Below are 13,618 nucleotides of genomic sequence, written 5' to 3'. Positions count from 1 at the left end.
CTAAAACATTGCTCTTGGTGACTCAGGCCTGAAAAATACTTATTAATCGTGGGTGATGGCATGTGTTGCTGTCACCTTCGTTCAGTAAACTGAAGTCTAGGTAATGTGCAGGTAACATTATGGCGCATTCGGGGTGATCCATTGCAGAAAGCGTAGCTTGAGGGGCCATCAGTATATGACCTGAGGTCTTCACCTGCCTGAAACTAAGCTGCCCACATAGTTGTATCTGTCCCGGGCGATACTCGATGCTGTTTTGGAGGATCAGGATGACTGCAAATCTACAAATGCAACTTTCACTTAAGAGAGTGTAAAATCCACCACATGGGCATACTTTGCACCTGTTGAAAGTGTCTTTGTGGGGTGGAGATATGGGTTTTCCGAGAGGAAAATCAGGAATGTGCTTGTGCCTAATTTTGAGAATATCAACAAAGCAACACATTTATGGTTTTCACCAGTGCTAAATTTGTTTCAGTGGGTGCAGGTTGCAGCCACCAGCACTCATTTTTGGGACCTGGGACTTTTTTCATCAAACTTTAATCCACAGCAAGAAAAAGAATGACAGATAAGGGAGGAAAAGAAATTTAGAAAAACAGTGACAAAGGGAGGAAGCATATACGAAAAAGCACTTGCACGAGTGATATGAAGAAACAGGAAAAGTTAGGTGGTAGAAGAAAGAGGTGTGAGGTGGAATTAGACTAGGCAGCCTTGGTATTCAACAGCCCCCATATATTCGACGTGCCACCAGCATTTCTCCAGTGTAAAACCTTGAGCCCCTGCACTTATTTTCTTTTACAAATTAATCACTGGTGTTCACTAACATTTGGAATCTGTGTCACACGTTAACAGCACTTGTGAATCTGCACCTAACAATGTAAGCACAAGTGATGCTGTTAATCTGAGAACATGCATCAACACCTGTACCTGTGTACAATAAATCTTTCTAATTGGAAATGTTTTCTATGTAATGAGAGGAACAAGAAAATATAAAATGTACATCTGTGCTAAACTTACAACTGCTGCTTGACCTCGCTGGAGACAACTGTCAAATATACAGTCAGGGGTGAGAGGGTCACATTGTAAGGGCTGGACCTCAAACAATAAGTACATTCATGCTGGCTGAGGGGAGGACCTATACCTACAATGTTCATAGTAGTTATCATTTTATAAACAGTCTGCAGAAACTATGACTTTTGCAGTGTCCTTTGCGCACATCTATGACCTGTGGTTGTAAATAGAATATTAGCAGGAATGAGATGTTAAAATGCATACAATTACACATTTATTTTTGCTCATCTTTTTTTATCCACAAGGAAAAAAATATCTCACATGGAGGAACTATTTCTGTACAAGACTTTTGGGAATTTATAAAAAGCCTGCGTCTTTGGTAATCTTCTGTACAAACTGCCTACCAGGTATTAATGTAAGGTTAGCTGTGGCATGCACTGAGAACCTACAGAGGATCCCCATCCTGCATACATACTTTTGTCACACGTGGGTGGGCTGTTACTCCACGAGAGGTCCCACTGACAAGTGAGGATGTCAGAACCCATGATGTCGTAGCCTGGCTCACACTGATACGTCACAACCGTGCCCCTAATCAGATCAGGGTGTGAAGATGTCTTCCAACCGAATTCCACATCAGGCAGATCAGGGCAGGTGTCATTTCGGGCGACTTCTAAATTGTGGAAGCATGATGTAATTTATGATCACATATCATGAGGTAACAAAGGCGCACTAATACAACATGGTGGGAGATAACTTGGCATGATCCAAAACGTAACATTAGATACACTATCACAATCAAGTATAATTTGATACACTATAATATAAAATAATGTTAGATAACATATTAAGAAAATATAGCAAACAATACTGCAGTAAGAAGGAAAAACATGGCTTGTAACAAGGCCAAAGGTAAAAATGTAACAGGAACATACATTAGCACAATAGAAAACGCTAAAACTGCTGAAATATAAGATATAATAATATAGGATAGCATATGATAACATATTATGAGATAAAATAATATATCAAATAAACATTATGATGTAGATAGTAAGAAATAACAGAAGAGAGGATGACACAGAGCAAAATGGTCAGAGGTGGGGAAAGATAATGAGAAATAGGGAAGTAAAAAAGTGAGAATTCTAGAACAATATTAAGGCAAAATGTGTGGAAAATGAGAAATTAACACTTCAAAAGAAATAAAATGATGTGGCGTAGAGCATAAAGATAGTGGAAGCAAATAATGCAATAATGAAGGTGAATGGTGAAGGCAGAGAAATTAAAACTAAACAAAAAAGGCTGAAAGACAAAGAGATTAAAAAAGGAATGATAATGCAAAAAAATAAAAATTTAGGGAAGGAAACTGATATATCTATTAATTCAATACTCAAGGAAAATAGAGAAGAATATTCAGCATAAATAAAAGAGAAAAATAATATTTGAATATATGAAGCAGTAGAGAAAGACATTATGAGATTGTCTCAAAAAGAGGGACAGAAGCAGATAGAGGAAAAGGTTAAAAACTATTAAAAATGTGAAAAGATAGAACACAATCTTAAAGAGATTGTTGGATGGAATCATAGACATTAAGATAAGGGGAACAAAATGAACGATTAAAGAAATTCACTCATGACATCCCATCTCTAAATGGATATCTCAGACTTAGGACACAATATTCCTGTTAAACAATATTTTTGTTACCAAAGTGTTGTTTACAAAAATAACATCCCAATAGGTGAGGATTTTCTATTATTAGCTCCAATGGGGCAATATTTGTATAAACAATATTTCAGAGGCAATATTTCTGAAAGACATTTTTTTGGTTATAGTATTCTTGTACCATATACTCCGAAGTCCCTCCTACCTTTAAAGTGTATGATGAAACCCTGGCTCAGCCCAAATAAGGGGTCGTTGGTGTCAGACTGGAACTGTATGGTGACGTCGTTGTCGGAAGAGAAAATCATGAAGCGCTGGTGCACCCCCATGTACTGGCCCAGGATGCGGGCTGTCAGATCCTCGCCATCAAAGACAGTAAGGATGTCACTCTTCCGGATATTCAGGCTGCAGAAAAGGAGGGTATTAGTAAAGAAATAGAGGGTAATGTTTTAAAGAGGTCAACTAGGTGTCAACCAAGTGTAGCCCTTGAAAACAGCTAGGTAACCTTGGATGTGCAATTAAATGTACATAAGGGTTAAGAAAAAAAACTTGTAATGTCAAGCATTTGTTTTTCAGATGGTGTTCTGTAACAATACTTTGAAAATATAATTTTACCTATAGATAAGGATATGTACTCAATATTTTAATGTGTATGGTAAATTAGAACTAGCCTAATGGAGGAAACCTGTCTAGTGAAAATAATCTGGGAATACTGATGATGTGGGAGATGTAGGGAACACAAAACAGTGGAAGGGGTTTATCTAGCTTGGCTGAAGAATTCAGACAGTGCAGGATAGAAACAAGATAAAGAAGCAAAAAAAACACAAAGTAATGAATAGCAGACAAATGTATTATAGTTGGTAATGGAATACCTTCAGTGCATGCCTGTGATAACCAAAATGCTCTGTACCACTTAATTTAGATCACCATTATATCTTAGCAAACTAAAAATATCGACAGCTCACCCATAGCCTGTGATGTTTCCCTCCAAATTAAGAATACGATTATAGAACTGGGTATTAGGAGTGTGAGCAAACATTTGGAATATTTTTTGTTTCATATTCAAAATAGAAAAGACACAACCTTCATCACATTATAGGCACACTGAAATACTATTGTGGAGAATTGCAGCTGTTATAGTAGATAGTGCCACAAACGAATTCCAGTGAAAAAACACATAGTCAAAATGATACTTTAAAGTGATTAGAATGGTCTTATTTTCCAGGGGATATGGGTGATTTAGAACACAGTTTCTGGTTGAGCCACATAAACGTCCCTAAACAGTATTTAAATCCTCATGGGCACAGTATAACACTATTTTAGTTTTCCATTAACAAAATGTTGTTTTTTTCAAATGTTTGGTTTGCTAGTCATAAAAAATGCTGTTAATAATAAATTGTTATGGTTTGCTTGACTGTTGTGTTATTTATGGTTTTCGGTCTTAATGGCTTTTAGGTGAATTTCTGAGGTTCGTTAAATCGTATGTTAGAGTGTTATAACAATGCCAGTTGTAACATCACTTTAAACTTGAGTAAGTGTCTGCCAAGTGTTGTGCATATCTGTAAAAGTGCACCAAAGTTGTTAGCAAATCCATGATTTTTGACCCATCCCTCTTGAACCTTGTCCCCTTTTAAGATCTGTACCAAACCTGCAGTTCCTGTACTGTACATAACCTGCCAAATTTCATTCAGATTCAATACAGAGCACCAAAGTTATTTGTGCATGAAATCGTTTTTGCCCCCCACTTTAATTTTTGCCACCTTCTCTATAAACTTGCCATAGCCTCAGAACATTAAGCATACTAAATACTTGCCAAATTTAATTTGGGTTTGTTTAATGATGCCATCGGTTTTTGCTGATGGACACATTATTGACCCCAGCCTTTTAAAAGTGCCCCATTGAAGAATATACACAAGTTTAAAAGTACAAAAAGGAAAGTAACTGTGCTTAGCACTTGCCAAATTTCCTGTAAATTTATCATACAGCACTAAAGCATGGGCAAATTCAAAATACAGCTTTCCAACTGTGAAAGTATCTCTAAAAACTAAACCTCTTCATATGCAACCTGAGCACGCCTTGAAAGCCTAATTTGTTGAAAACTACTGAACAGCTTTACACTCATCTACCATAAACACAATCCTTAGGTAAACTTCTCCCTTTGTGTCAAGTTGGGCGTAATTCTGTTCAGACATTTTTGCCTGTATCAAAGAACAAAGAATGCTAAGTGAATTAAAATGGAAAATTGCACTTTTGGGATTCCCTCTCCTTTTTCTTGGTCCTCACTTGGTGGATCTGCACGGAACTTGCCATTAAAGGCCTAAAGTGGATGATTTTTTTAAAGGGCTTTGCGCATTATTTAACTGTCTCCACATTTTCCTTTAAACAGGTTATGTATGACTCAGGCCCTCATTATGACCCTGGCCGTCATGAGACCACCAGGGCCACAGTGGAGGTTGGACTGCCACCAAAGCAGCGGTCGGCCTCCACATTACGACTGTGGCGGAGATGCCTTGGTCCGACCATCGGCACGGCCAGGTTGCTGCCAGTCCACAGTCTAGCAGTGCCGGCGGTCTTAATCCACCAGGGCGGCACTGCAAGCAGCGCTGCCCTGGGCATTACGAGTCCTCTCTCCACCGACTTTTGCTTGGCAGTCCCACGGGGTGCACTTAGCATAAGCAGTGCAGGGGCCCCCAAGGACAGCCCCATCTCGTTTTTCAAAAGCGGGACGGATGCTGTCCCACTTGTCACACCTGATGCACCGTAACATTGCCGCCGGTTTGATAACGAGCCAGTGTCAATGTTGTGGTGAGTTTTCTGCTGGGCCAGCAGGTGGAAATGCTGTTTCCACCCGCTGGCCCAGTGGAAAACTCCTAATAGGGCCAGAGGGCGGAAAACCAGAGTGGTGATTTTCCGTCCTAAAGAGTTTGGCGGGCAGCAGAGTGTGGCCCTCAGTCTGTTTGTTTAGGTAATTGTACATGCAACAAAATGCCTGTCGCTTACATCACTTCAGAGTCGCAAATGATGAGACCATAAATAGGCACATTACAAAAATAAGTTAAATATAACAAAATAGTTGTGCAGCTTCTCATTTATAATTTTCTGAATTGTTTAGAGATAGGTTTAGACTGGATATAAATGAGTATAACAGCTTTCTGGCCACATTCAACATGGCTGAGAAACAGACTACCAGGTCTGTGGTAAGTAATGTTTTGTAAATGTATACTATGTAGTGTTCATTATATAGCGAAATGTCCTACTTTCAACTAAAAATAAATGAACAATTTTCTGAGGCTGCAGGGGGTGAACTAAATGTGATGTTTGTGTTCTATCAGTCTCATTTATATTGCTGGAAAACGTGGATAACAAATGCATAACACATGGAAAAAGAGCTTTATAGCTTCACACATGTGCCTTCTATTTAAACCATGTCCACACCCGGAGAGAGTGCATGGTGCAAGCGGCCTACAAAATGTTTTTTTTTTCAGCGTAAGGGTTGAGGTAAATATGTATTAAAATGTGCATTTAGAATTTTTTCTCTTTTGCATATTTACCTTCAAACTCGGGTTTATGCTTTAAGCATACTGGCACTGGGTGTTGGGAAAAGGAGGACCGACGAGGAAGGAAAGTAACACTTTTAGCCCTGGGACTTTGGGAGGTACCAGTAAGGAAGGGCAGGGTGCGGTTAACGTCAGCAGCAACGCTGCTGGTGCGTCCCCTTCTTTTCAGGGTAATGGGGGAGCTAAATAAAGGTTTAATTAACCGCTCAGCACAATGCAAGCCCACCGCCCACCGTGATGCAGGCAAGTGGGCCGTTCTTTGGAAGCCATGGTGGTTAAGAAGTTGTGTAGAAAAGTTGAATGTCGCAGTTCAGTCTCTGATGGCAGGCGGAAAGAGAGCGCTCAGGATAAGGTGGGGGAGACGGAAAATGTTAGGATAGGCGGACAGGAGAGTGGGACGAGACTGGAAGACACCATAGAAGATGGAATACAAAGCAGCCTAGGCCTGTTGAGGGCAGGCGGAGAAGAAAAGTGAGAAAGTTGATGACAAATGTTACAAAGAGGGGAGTTTTAAAGGAAGTGTGTTAAAAAGTGAATTGCATACTAGGGGAGGGACTGTAAGCCATTAGGTTTGGGACTGTTTAGGGGTTGGGTGACCGGATTAGAGTTCAAGGCTAAAGTTAGGGCCATTTAAAGCCCCAATTAAGCCAAAGGTTGTACCAGTTGTGAACTGTACATGCTTCAAATATAGTGGCCTTTTTCACACAACTTGCCTCAGGAGTGTGTAATGTCAGCACTGTCCAACATTCGATTCTTAAGTGTGAAGAAAAGAAAAACACATAACACCAGTACGTTTAACTGGGTGGCTAGCGGAGGCTGCTCAAACTTGCACCGACCTCATGCATTGCCTCACTGCCTTCCTCCGGCCACGCCCTTTATTTTTATAGCTGCTCACCTACGACCTCAGGGCTAACCATTAGCAACAAAAACTATGGGGGTACAACAACATTTTGGCATGGGTGGTTCCCAGTGGTAGTGTCCGGTGACCAATTGCATCACTGGCACGCGACATTACATTCCTCCTAAAAATAAAACAAATGAAAATGCACCACACAGCATTAAGTCATCCATCAACTAGATGGTCGCGTAGTCTTATAGACGGAGTTGGGTTGCTGTGCAGGTTGTATCGTGTAGCCTCTGACCGGCCTGGATCAGGGTCTCGACTTGAGTCTTGACAAGGGATAACATCATGGATCGTAGCCCGCATGGTGTCGGGAGTCATTCGGGGCATGGGCACCAACAGTATCCTCATCAGGCAGCAATATCGAATCACCGCCCATAATGGGGTTAGGTGCGTCCTTGGTGACATCAGCTGAAGAATGGAACCTCTTGAATAGGAATATGTTGTGGGTGACAACATCAGCTCCTTGTTGCGCCACCACTGACGATCCGTGTCGACGGATGATGGTCCAAGGAGCGGTACCAAATGGCATGCAGAACTTACTTCCTGACGACAGCTCCCTCAACAGTACTCTGTCACCAACCGTGAGGTCTGACGATACCGCCCGTCTTTTCCGGCTTGCATAACTGTTTGTGGCTGACCGTCGTTCTTGGACTTGGTCAGGGTTTATGGATGGAGGGACCCAAAAGCGGTGATGTGGGATGGAGTCAACTGCGGCTCGCCCAAAAACTACATTTCCAGGGGCTCGATTAGTCGTAGAATGAAGGGTCTGGCGATAGTTCCTCAAAAACGAGTATATGGCATAGTCACTGGTTTGACCACTAGCGTGGGCAATGCATATCACTTTGTTTAGGGTTCTCATAAAACGCTCGACCTCCCCATTAGCCTTGGGCGATCGTGGCGTGATTCGACGGTGTCGAACACCTGTGCTCTCGAAATATCCAGCCACCTCTTGATTCTGGAAAGGTGGACCATTATCAGTTTTGATTTCACAGATGAGACCGTGTGGCCATGACCTTCGCCAAACAGGATATTACTACATCAGCTGTGAGAGCCGGTATGATCTCCACCTCTGAGTATTTGGAGAAGTCAGCAATCAGAACCAGGGTGTGGCGTCCATCCAGGAGACTCCCAAAATCAAGACTCGCTGACACCCAGGATTCCTCTGGGCCAGGCTCTTTTTCAACTGGGACTGTCCGGGTGGGCTCACCAGAGGCCTGGCACCACACATAAAGACCTCACCACATTCTCCTCTTGTTCATCAATAAGGGAAAACCACACTTTTGATCTCAGACGGCTTTGGGTCTTGACCATACCTTGGTGACCATTGTGAGCAAGCTGCACCAGTCGGGCTGTAAGAGATGACGGTATGACCAATCTGCACCCTCTGAGCACACATCCATCCGTGTCCATGGTAAGTTCATCTCGAACATTGTACAAACTTCCCAGAATACGTTGGGAATCAGAGGTTAAGGTGGGCAGTTGTTTCTTCACAACGTACGACTGATTGGTCCGTATGGCAGTTAACACCTTTTGTAGACACACATCACCTTCTGTAGCTTGGACGACCTCACTCACAGAGAGAGGTAACGGTCTAGATCGGTCTGACACATACCGTCCTGCGCCCGTCAGTGACCGGAGGAGGCCGGGCTGGGCCACACCATTTTTATCCCGACTCCTGAGGTGGGTGACCAGCGGATGAACATACCTTACCTACCCGTCACCTTCCTAATACAGGTGAGCAGTACTTCAGGCCCTTCTGGCGTCTCGGCTTTTTTTTTATAAAAGCCCTAATAGAGCAAAATTAGGGTGGGAAAAGGAGAAGAACAACACCCACGGAAACAGACTGTCAAACTCTGGGGCTGGACCTAAGAGTCTTACCAAAACAAGATGGGCAGACGGAAGGGGGGGATGCCTTTGGAAAAAGCCGGTAACAACAAGACTCTAGATGGCTTCCTCCAAAAAGCGGTAGGGGCATTGGAAAAAGAAATTAAATTGGTGGAGCGCCGATTGACTGCTCCCCCACCAACGAATGCTTCATCGAAAACCCCACCACAACATTTTTACCCACCAGTTTTCCAGCCTACACTGGCAACCCCACCACCAATTACCCAAATTACCCGAATGTCCCTCGCAGAGCCCCTGGACAAAGCCATACATTCTTCAGAAACTTCACAGCCTATGCCAGATAGGCCTGCACCCTCCCCAAAGCACAGTTCAAAGGGCAAAAGGAAATGTGGGGAGGTGAACCTAAAGAATAAACGGGCCCGTGTTTTGAACTCCCCCAATCATGCCGTGCCTACTCGGACCAAGGACTGCACACCTGCCCAAGCTTCAAATAACGGCAGCCTAGACATAGCTTTCATAATAGATTTTATAAAAGACGAGCTCTCCAAAAAATTAAACCCTATAACAACTCGCCTATCAGATATTGAGGAGAAACTTGACGTTCTCATCAAACTCAATCAGCCAACCATCGCTATCTCATCGGATTTACAATATTCGCAACAACATCTTCCCCCATGCCCTCCGGCCAACAGTGCCAGCAGCCCTCTTCTACCACCAAGCACGGTTCACAACCCTCAATCACTTTGCTCTGATTCTTCGCATCAACCAGTGAAGACTTCTACTGATTGAGTGTCAAGTTTTAGGGGAGTTGGCCAGTCTAAGAGTGACCCTCTCTTCCCAAGGCAGAGTGATGAAATTGCTTCTTCCATAAACACGGACACAAAACTGTGCAAGTACTATACCAACCCTCCAGCAGACCGGATGCATAGGGATCTAGGATCCAATATGAGAACCTTACACCTACCACCGGAAGCTTGTCCTTATGTGCTTGTCATCACGAATGTCCCTAGACTTAAGCCTAATATCCCCGAATCATTTACAGAACTGAAAAATAAGGCCATTCACTGGCTACACAAACATGCTAGATTTCCTTTCCATATGATACCCTCAATATTAATGGTGAGGCGGGTGGGTTGAGTGGGTCCACTCAAAAACCCCGGTACAGGGGACTGTATTGTTATTTACTTCAATGCGCCCTTCCTTGTCCAACAGCTTTCCTTGAATGTGTGTCACTCCAACCCTCTAGGGGGAGCAACCTCACTTTGTAGGCTCCAGGCTTTTTACCCTCATATAGCTGTACCAACTACTAAGGGGGCAATAATGTCACTCAGAGGTCCCACTAGGGCACAGATGCAATCCGACTCTCAGCCGAGATGCAGCCCTTTTTCGCTCTCGCTCTCTGAAAATGATTGACTAAAAAACAGCACTGAGTACAGCTCACTTCAGCCTCAAGGTTCAAACACTTGGGTTAAAAAGCACCCTATAGTCGGAAATAATGAAACTCACGAAATAGGGCAAGGCAACCCTGAGGTCCAAGAAACCCCTACTGTAGACGGCAGAGACCCTACGCCAATTTTCGTACCTGCTCAGCCAGATCTTTCTAAGTGTTTTGAAAACTGTATTGGGGGTGCAAATAAGAAGTGCAAGGTGATTGAGACCAATTTAGCCACAGATTTATCAGATCTCAGCAAACTTGGATATCCACCAACATTTCAGACACTCGAACTGCTCACGCCACCCCCCGATCTAGACGGGGCAAGAAATACATTGGGCAATACAGTAGTGGGAAACCCAAACCTGACTGGCATAGTTACGATTGAAAAGGGTATAAAACTTCTCCAAGGTACCCCATTGGCAAGAGAGAACCCTGTGGCCGAAGCTCGCCATGACAAAATAGATGGCCTAGATACGATCCTTAGTTGGAATATTGCAGGGTTGGAGAATAAAATGAACAACCCTGAATGGGACAAATTCATAGACGAACACAAAATATGTCTTTTCCAAGAAACATGGGCATTGGAGCCCAAATACTGAATTGGTTATAAAAGTTATTGGGTCCCAGCAACTAAGGTGAATTCAGGGAGACCCTCAGGTGGCCTGCTTATATGGCTCAGCTGCTCCTTTAAATGTCGGATTGAAACAATTGACTTGAGCTGCCCTGATTTAATGGGCTTATCAATACCATCCCTTAGCGAGAAACCACTCTTAATAATCAATATTTATAATAGGAGCCTGGGTAGCAAATACGAGTCCGACACACTGACTATTTTGGACAGCTTTCTTTCTTGTAAATCACCTTCCCACTTTATTCTTATTGCTGGAGATTTCAATACCATTTTTGAACCCTACTTGCTGGCCCAGGAATTATACAAAGATGAAGATGCTTACTGGGGTATACCTCAATTGGTATCAAGCAAAAGACCAAAAATAAATAGATTAACACACCAGGTTGTGGACATTACATTGGCACATGGACTGCAGGCTTGCAATGGTCGCTCCCGCTCGGACCCTAATCTTCACCACACATTTAGACGCAGGGCACAGAAGAGCCAGATAGACTATATTTTGCTTGATGTCCGCCTGTGGGGCTATATGGCTGACATGAATATTGTAGAACATGAGGAAAGTGACCATGAACCATTGATTTTATCTCTTAGGAACCTATTACCCCTACTTGAAGTTTCCTGTCCCAAGACCCACGAACAACAGCTCGCACTGACCAATAATAGACGAAATGTTAGATGGGAATCCCTGAACACCGATACAGCCACCTTGGCATCTGCGTACAGGCAGCTGGCTGATCACATGGATTGCATATCTCAGCCTCTAGAAGATAGTGGTGGGCTTATAGCAGCCCACACACGTTTCTTTAATTCTCTAAAAAACCTTTTTACCAAAGAGTCTGTAAAAGAAGTTAAAGAGAAGTGCAATGCAAGGTGGTTTAACGCCGCATGCAGGGAAGCACAGCACAAACTGCTGAGAGCTTTAAGAGGAGGCCAGTCAGATCATATAAGGGAAGCCAGGAAAGATTATAAACAGGAACAAGGCAGAGCCCGCAGGACATGGGATGAATCTAGATGGGTTTCCCTCCTGGAGTCTGCTAAAACAAATGACACCTCGCAATTTTGGAAACTGGTGGCTGATGCCAACAAAGAACCTAATCGTTCGCCTGGTACCTCAATACTCCCTGCAGAGTGGACAGATCATTTTTCCCGATTATATTCTGGGATCACTGGTATTACTCCTAGGGAATTGACCCATATCATGATTACTGAGACCCCCAAAATAGAATTTACGTTGGCAGAAACTAAAGCTGCGATTGCTTCATTGAAATGGGGGAAGGCCCCCGGCCTTGATAAAATACCTGGTGACTTATACAAGACAAACCCAGATATATGGGCCCCATATCTGAACCTTATTTCCAATGCGGTAAATGCAGGAGCACCTGTCCCGAGCTCCTGGATGGGTGCAGAGATAGTTCCCATCTTTAAGAAAGGTAACCCCTCTAACCCTGTTAACTACTGCCCAATCTCCTTAATCGACAACTTCCAAAAACTTTTTGCAAAGCAAATTTTGTCCCGTCTAGAAGAATGGATTCTGGAAACCAATGCTATTTCTGATTTGCAAGCAGGGTTTAGGCCAGCAGTTAGTACCATAGATCAGGTGCTAAGATTCCTAACAATAAAATGGAAGACTGTGGAAGTAGGAGGTGGCAATCTTTTTGTAGTTTTTATTGATCTTAGAGCTGCGTTTGACTTGGTCCCAAGAAACCAGCTATGGCTGACACTAGCCAATATGGGTGTCCCACATGGCCTTTTGAAACTCATCATCTGACTACATGAAAATACTTATGCTCAAATTAGGAGCGGCAAGAATGGTGACCTAACAGAACCAGTCGCTATTGAGAGGGGAGTCAGACAGGGGTGCGTTTTGGCCCCAACTCTTTTCCTTCTATATATTAATAATTGTATTAAGTATTTAGCAAATTGCACTAATGATTCCCCAAAGCTGGCCGGGACCAAAGTCCCATGCTTACTTTATGCAGATGACACTATCCTCCTGTCCAAATCATCCATGGGAATCCAGAATTTGGTTAATCAGTTCGGTGTATTCTGCAGAGATTACGGGTTAGACATAAATCTCAAGAAAACTAAACTCATGATATATAGTCCCCCGAACAAGAAGCTCAGAGCAAGTATAAAGATAAATTCAATTCCTCTGGAGAGGGTAATTGAATACGATTATTTGGGCATCAGACTATCCGATAAGGGCAGCTGGGATGCAGCTATAAGGAAAGGGGCACTAACAATCAGCCAAAGATGTGGAGTGATAGGACGCAAAGCTAGCACTGCAACAAGTCCCCCTCTGACCCTCATCTCTGAAATATACAAAGTCCAAATCCGCGCCGCGGCCCTATATGGAGCGGATTTTTGGGGATCTCACAGACAAATGGATACTCTTCAAGTTAAAGAAAATAATTTCCTTAGACACATATCTAGACTAGGGAAGGGTACGCCGATGCTCCCCCTAAGACTGGACCTGGGTCTAAATAGTATTAAAAACACAGCATACTTAAGACCACTTCTGTACTGGGTCAGACTATGGAAAACGGATGAACTCGAACCTTTTAGGTTAGCAGTTAAAGAATTAT

At 43.0% G+C, this 13,618-nt stretch overlaps 1 protein-coding gene across 1 annotated transcript in view; it reads right to left on the bottom strand.

Annotated features, from left to right (window-relative positions):
* SEZ6L2 (seizure related 6 homolog like 2) overlaps positions 1-13,618 on the bottom strand; it is a 217,059-nt gene that overhangs the window by 36,327 nt on the left and 167,114 nt on the right. Inside the window, exons 11-12 of the mRNA XM_069244112.1 lie at positions 2,870-3,066; positions 1,481-1,675 (exon numbers count right to left, since the gene is read on the bottom strand). Coding sequence (XP_069100213.1) covers positions 1,481-1,675; positions 2,870-3,066 — 392 coding nt within the window. The remainder of the gene's footprint in view (positions 1-1,480; positions 1,676-2,869; positions 3,067-13,618) is intronic.

This window comes from Pleurodeles waltl, chromosome 7 (genome assembly GCF_031143425.1).
Source record: "Pleurodeles waltl isolate 20211129_DDA chromosome 7, aPleWal1.hap1.20221129, whole genome shotgun sequence".
NCBI classification, from domain to species: Eukaryota; Metazoa; Chordata; class Amphibia; order Caudata; family Salamandridae; genus Pleurodeles; species Pleurodeles waltl.
Note: the sequence above shows the minus strand (reverse complement) of the source record. Positions and strands in the feature narration are given on the sequence as shown.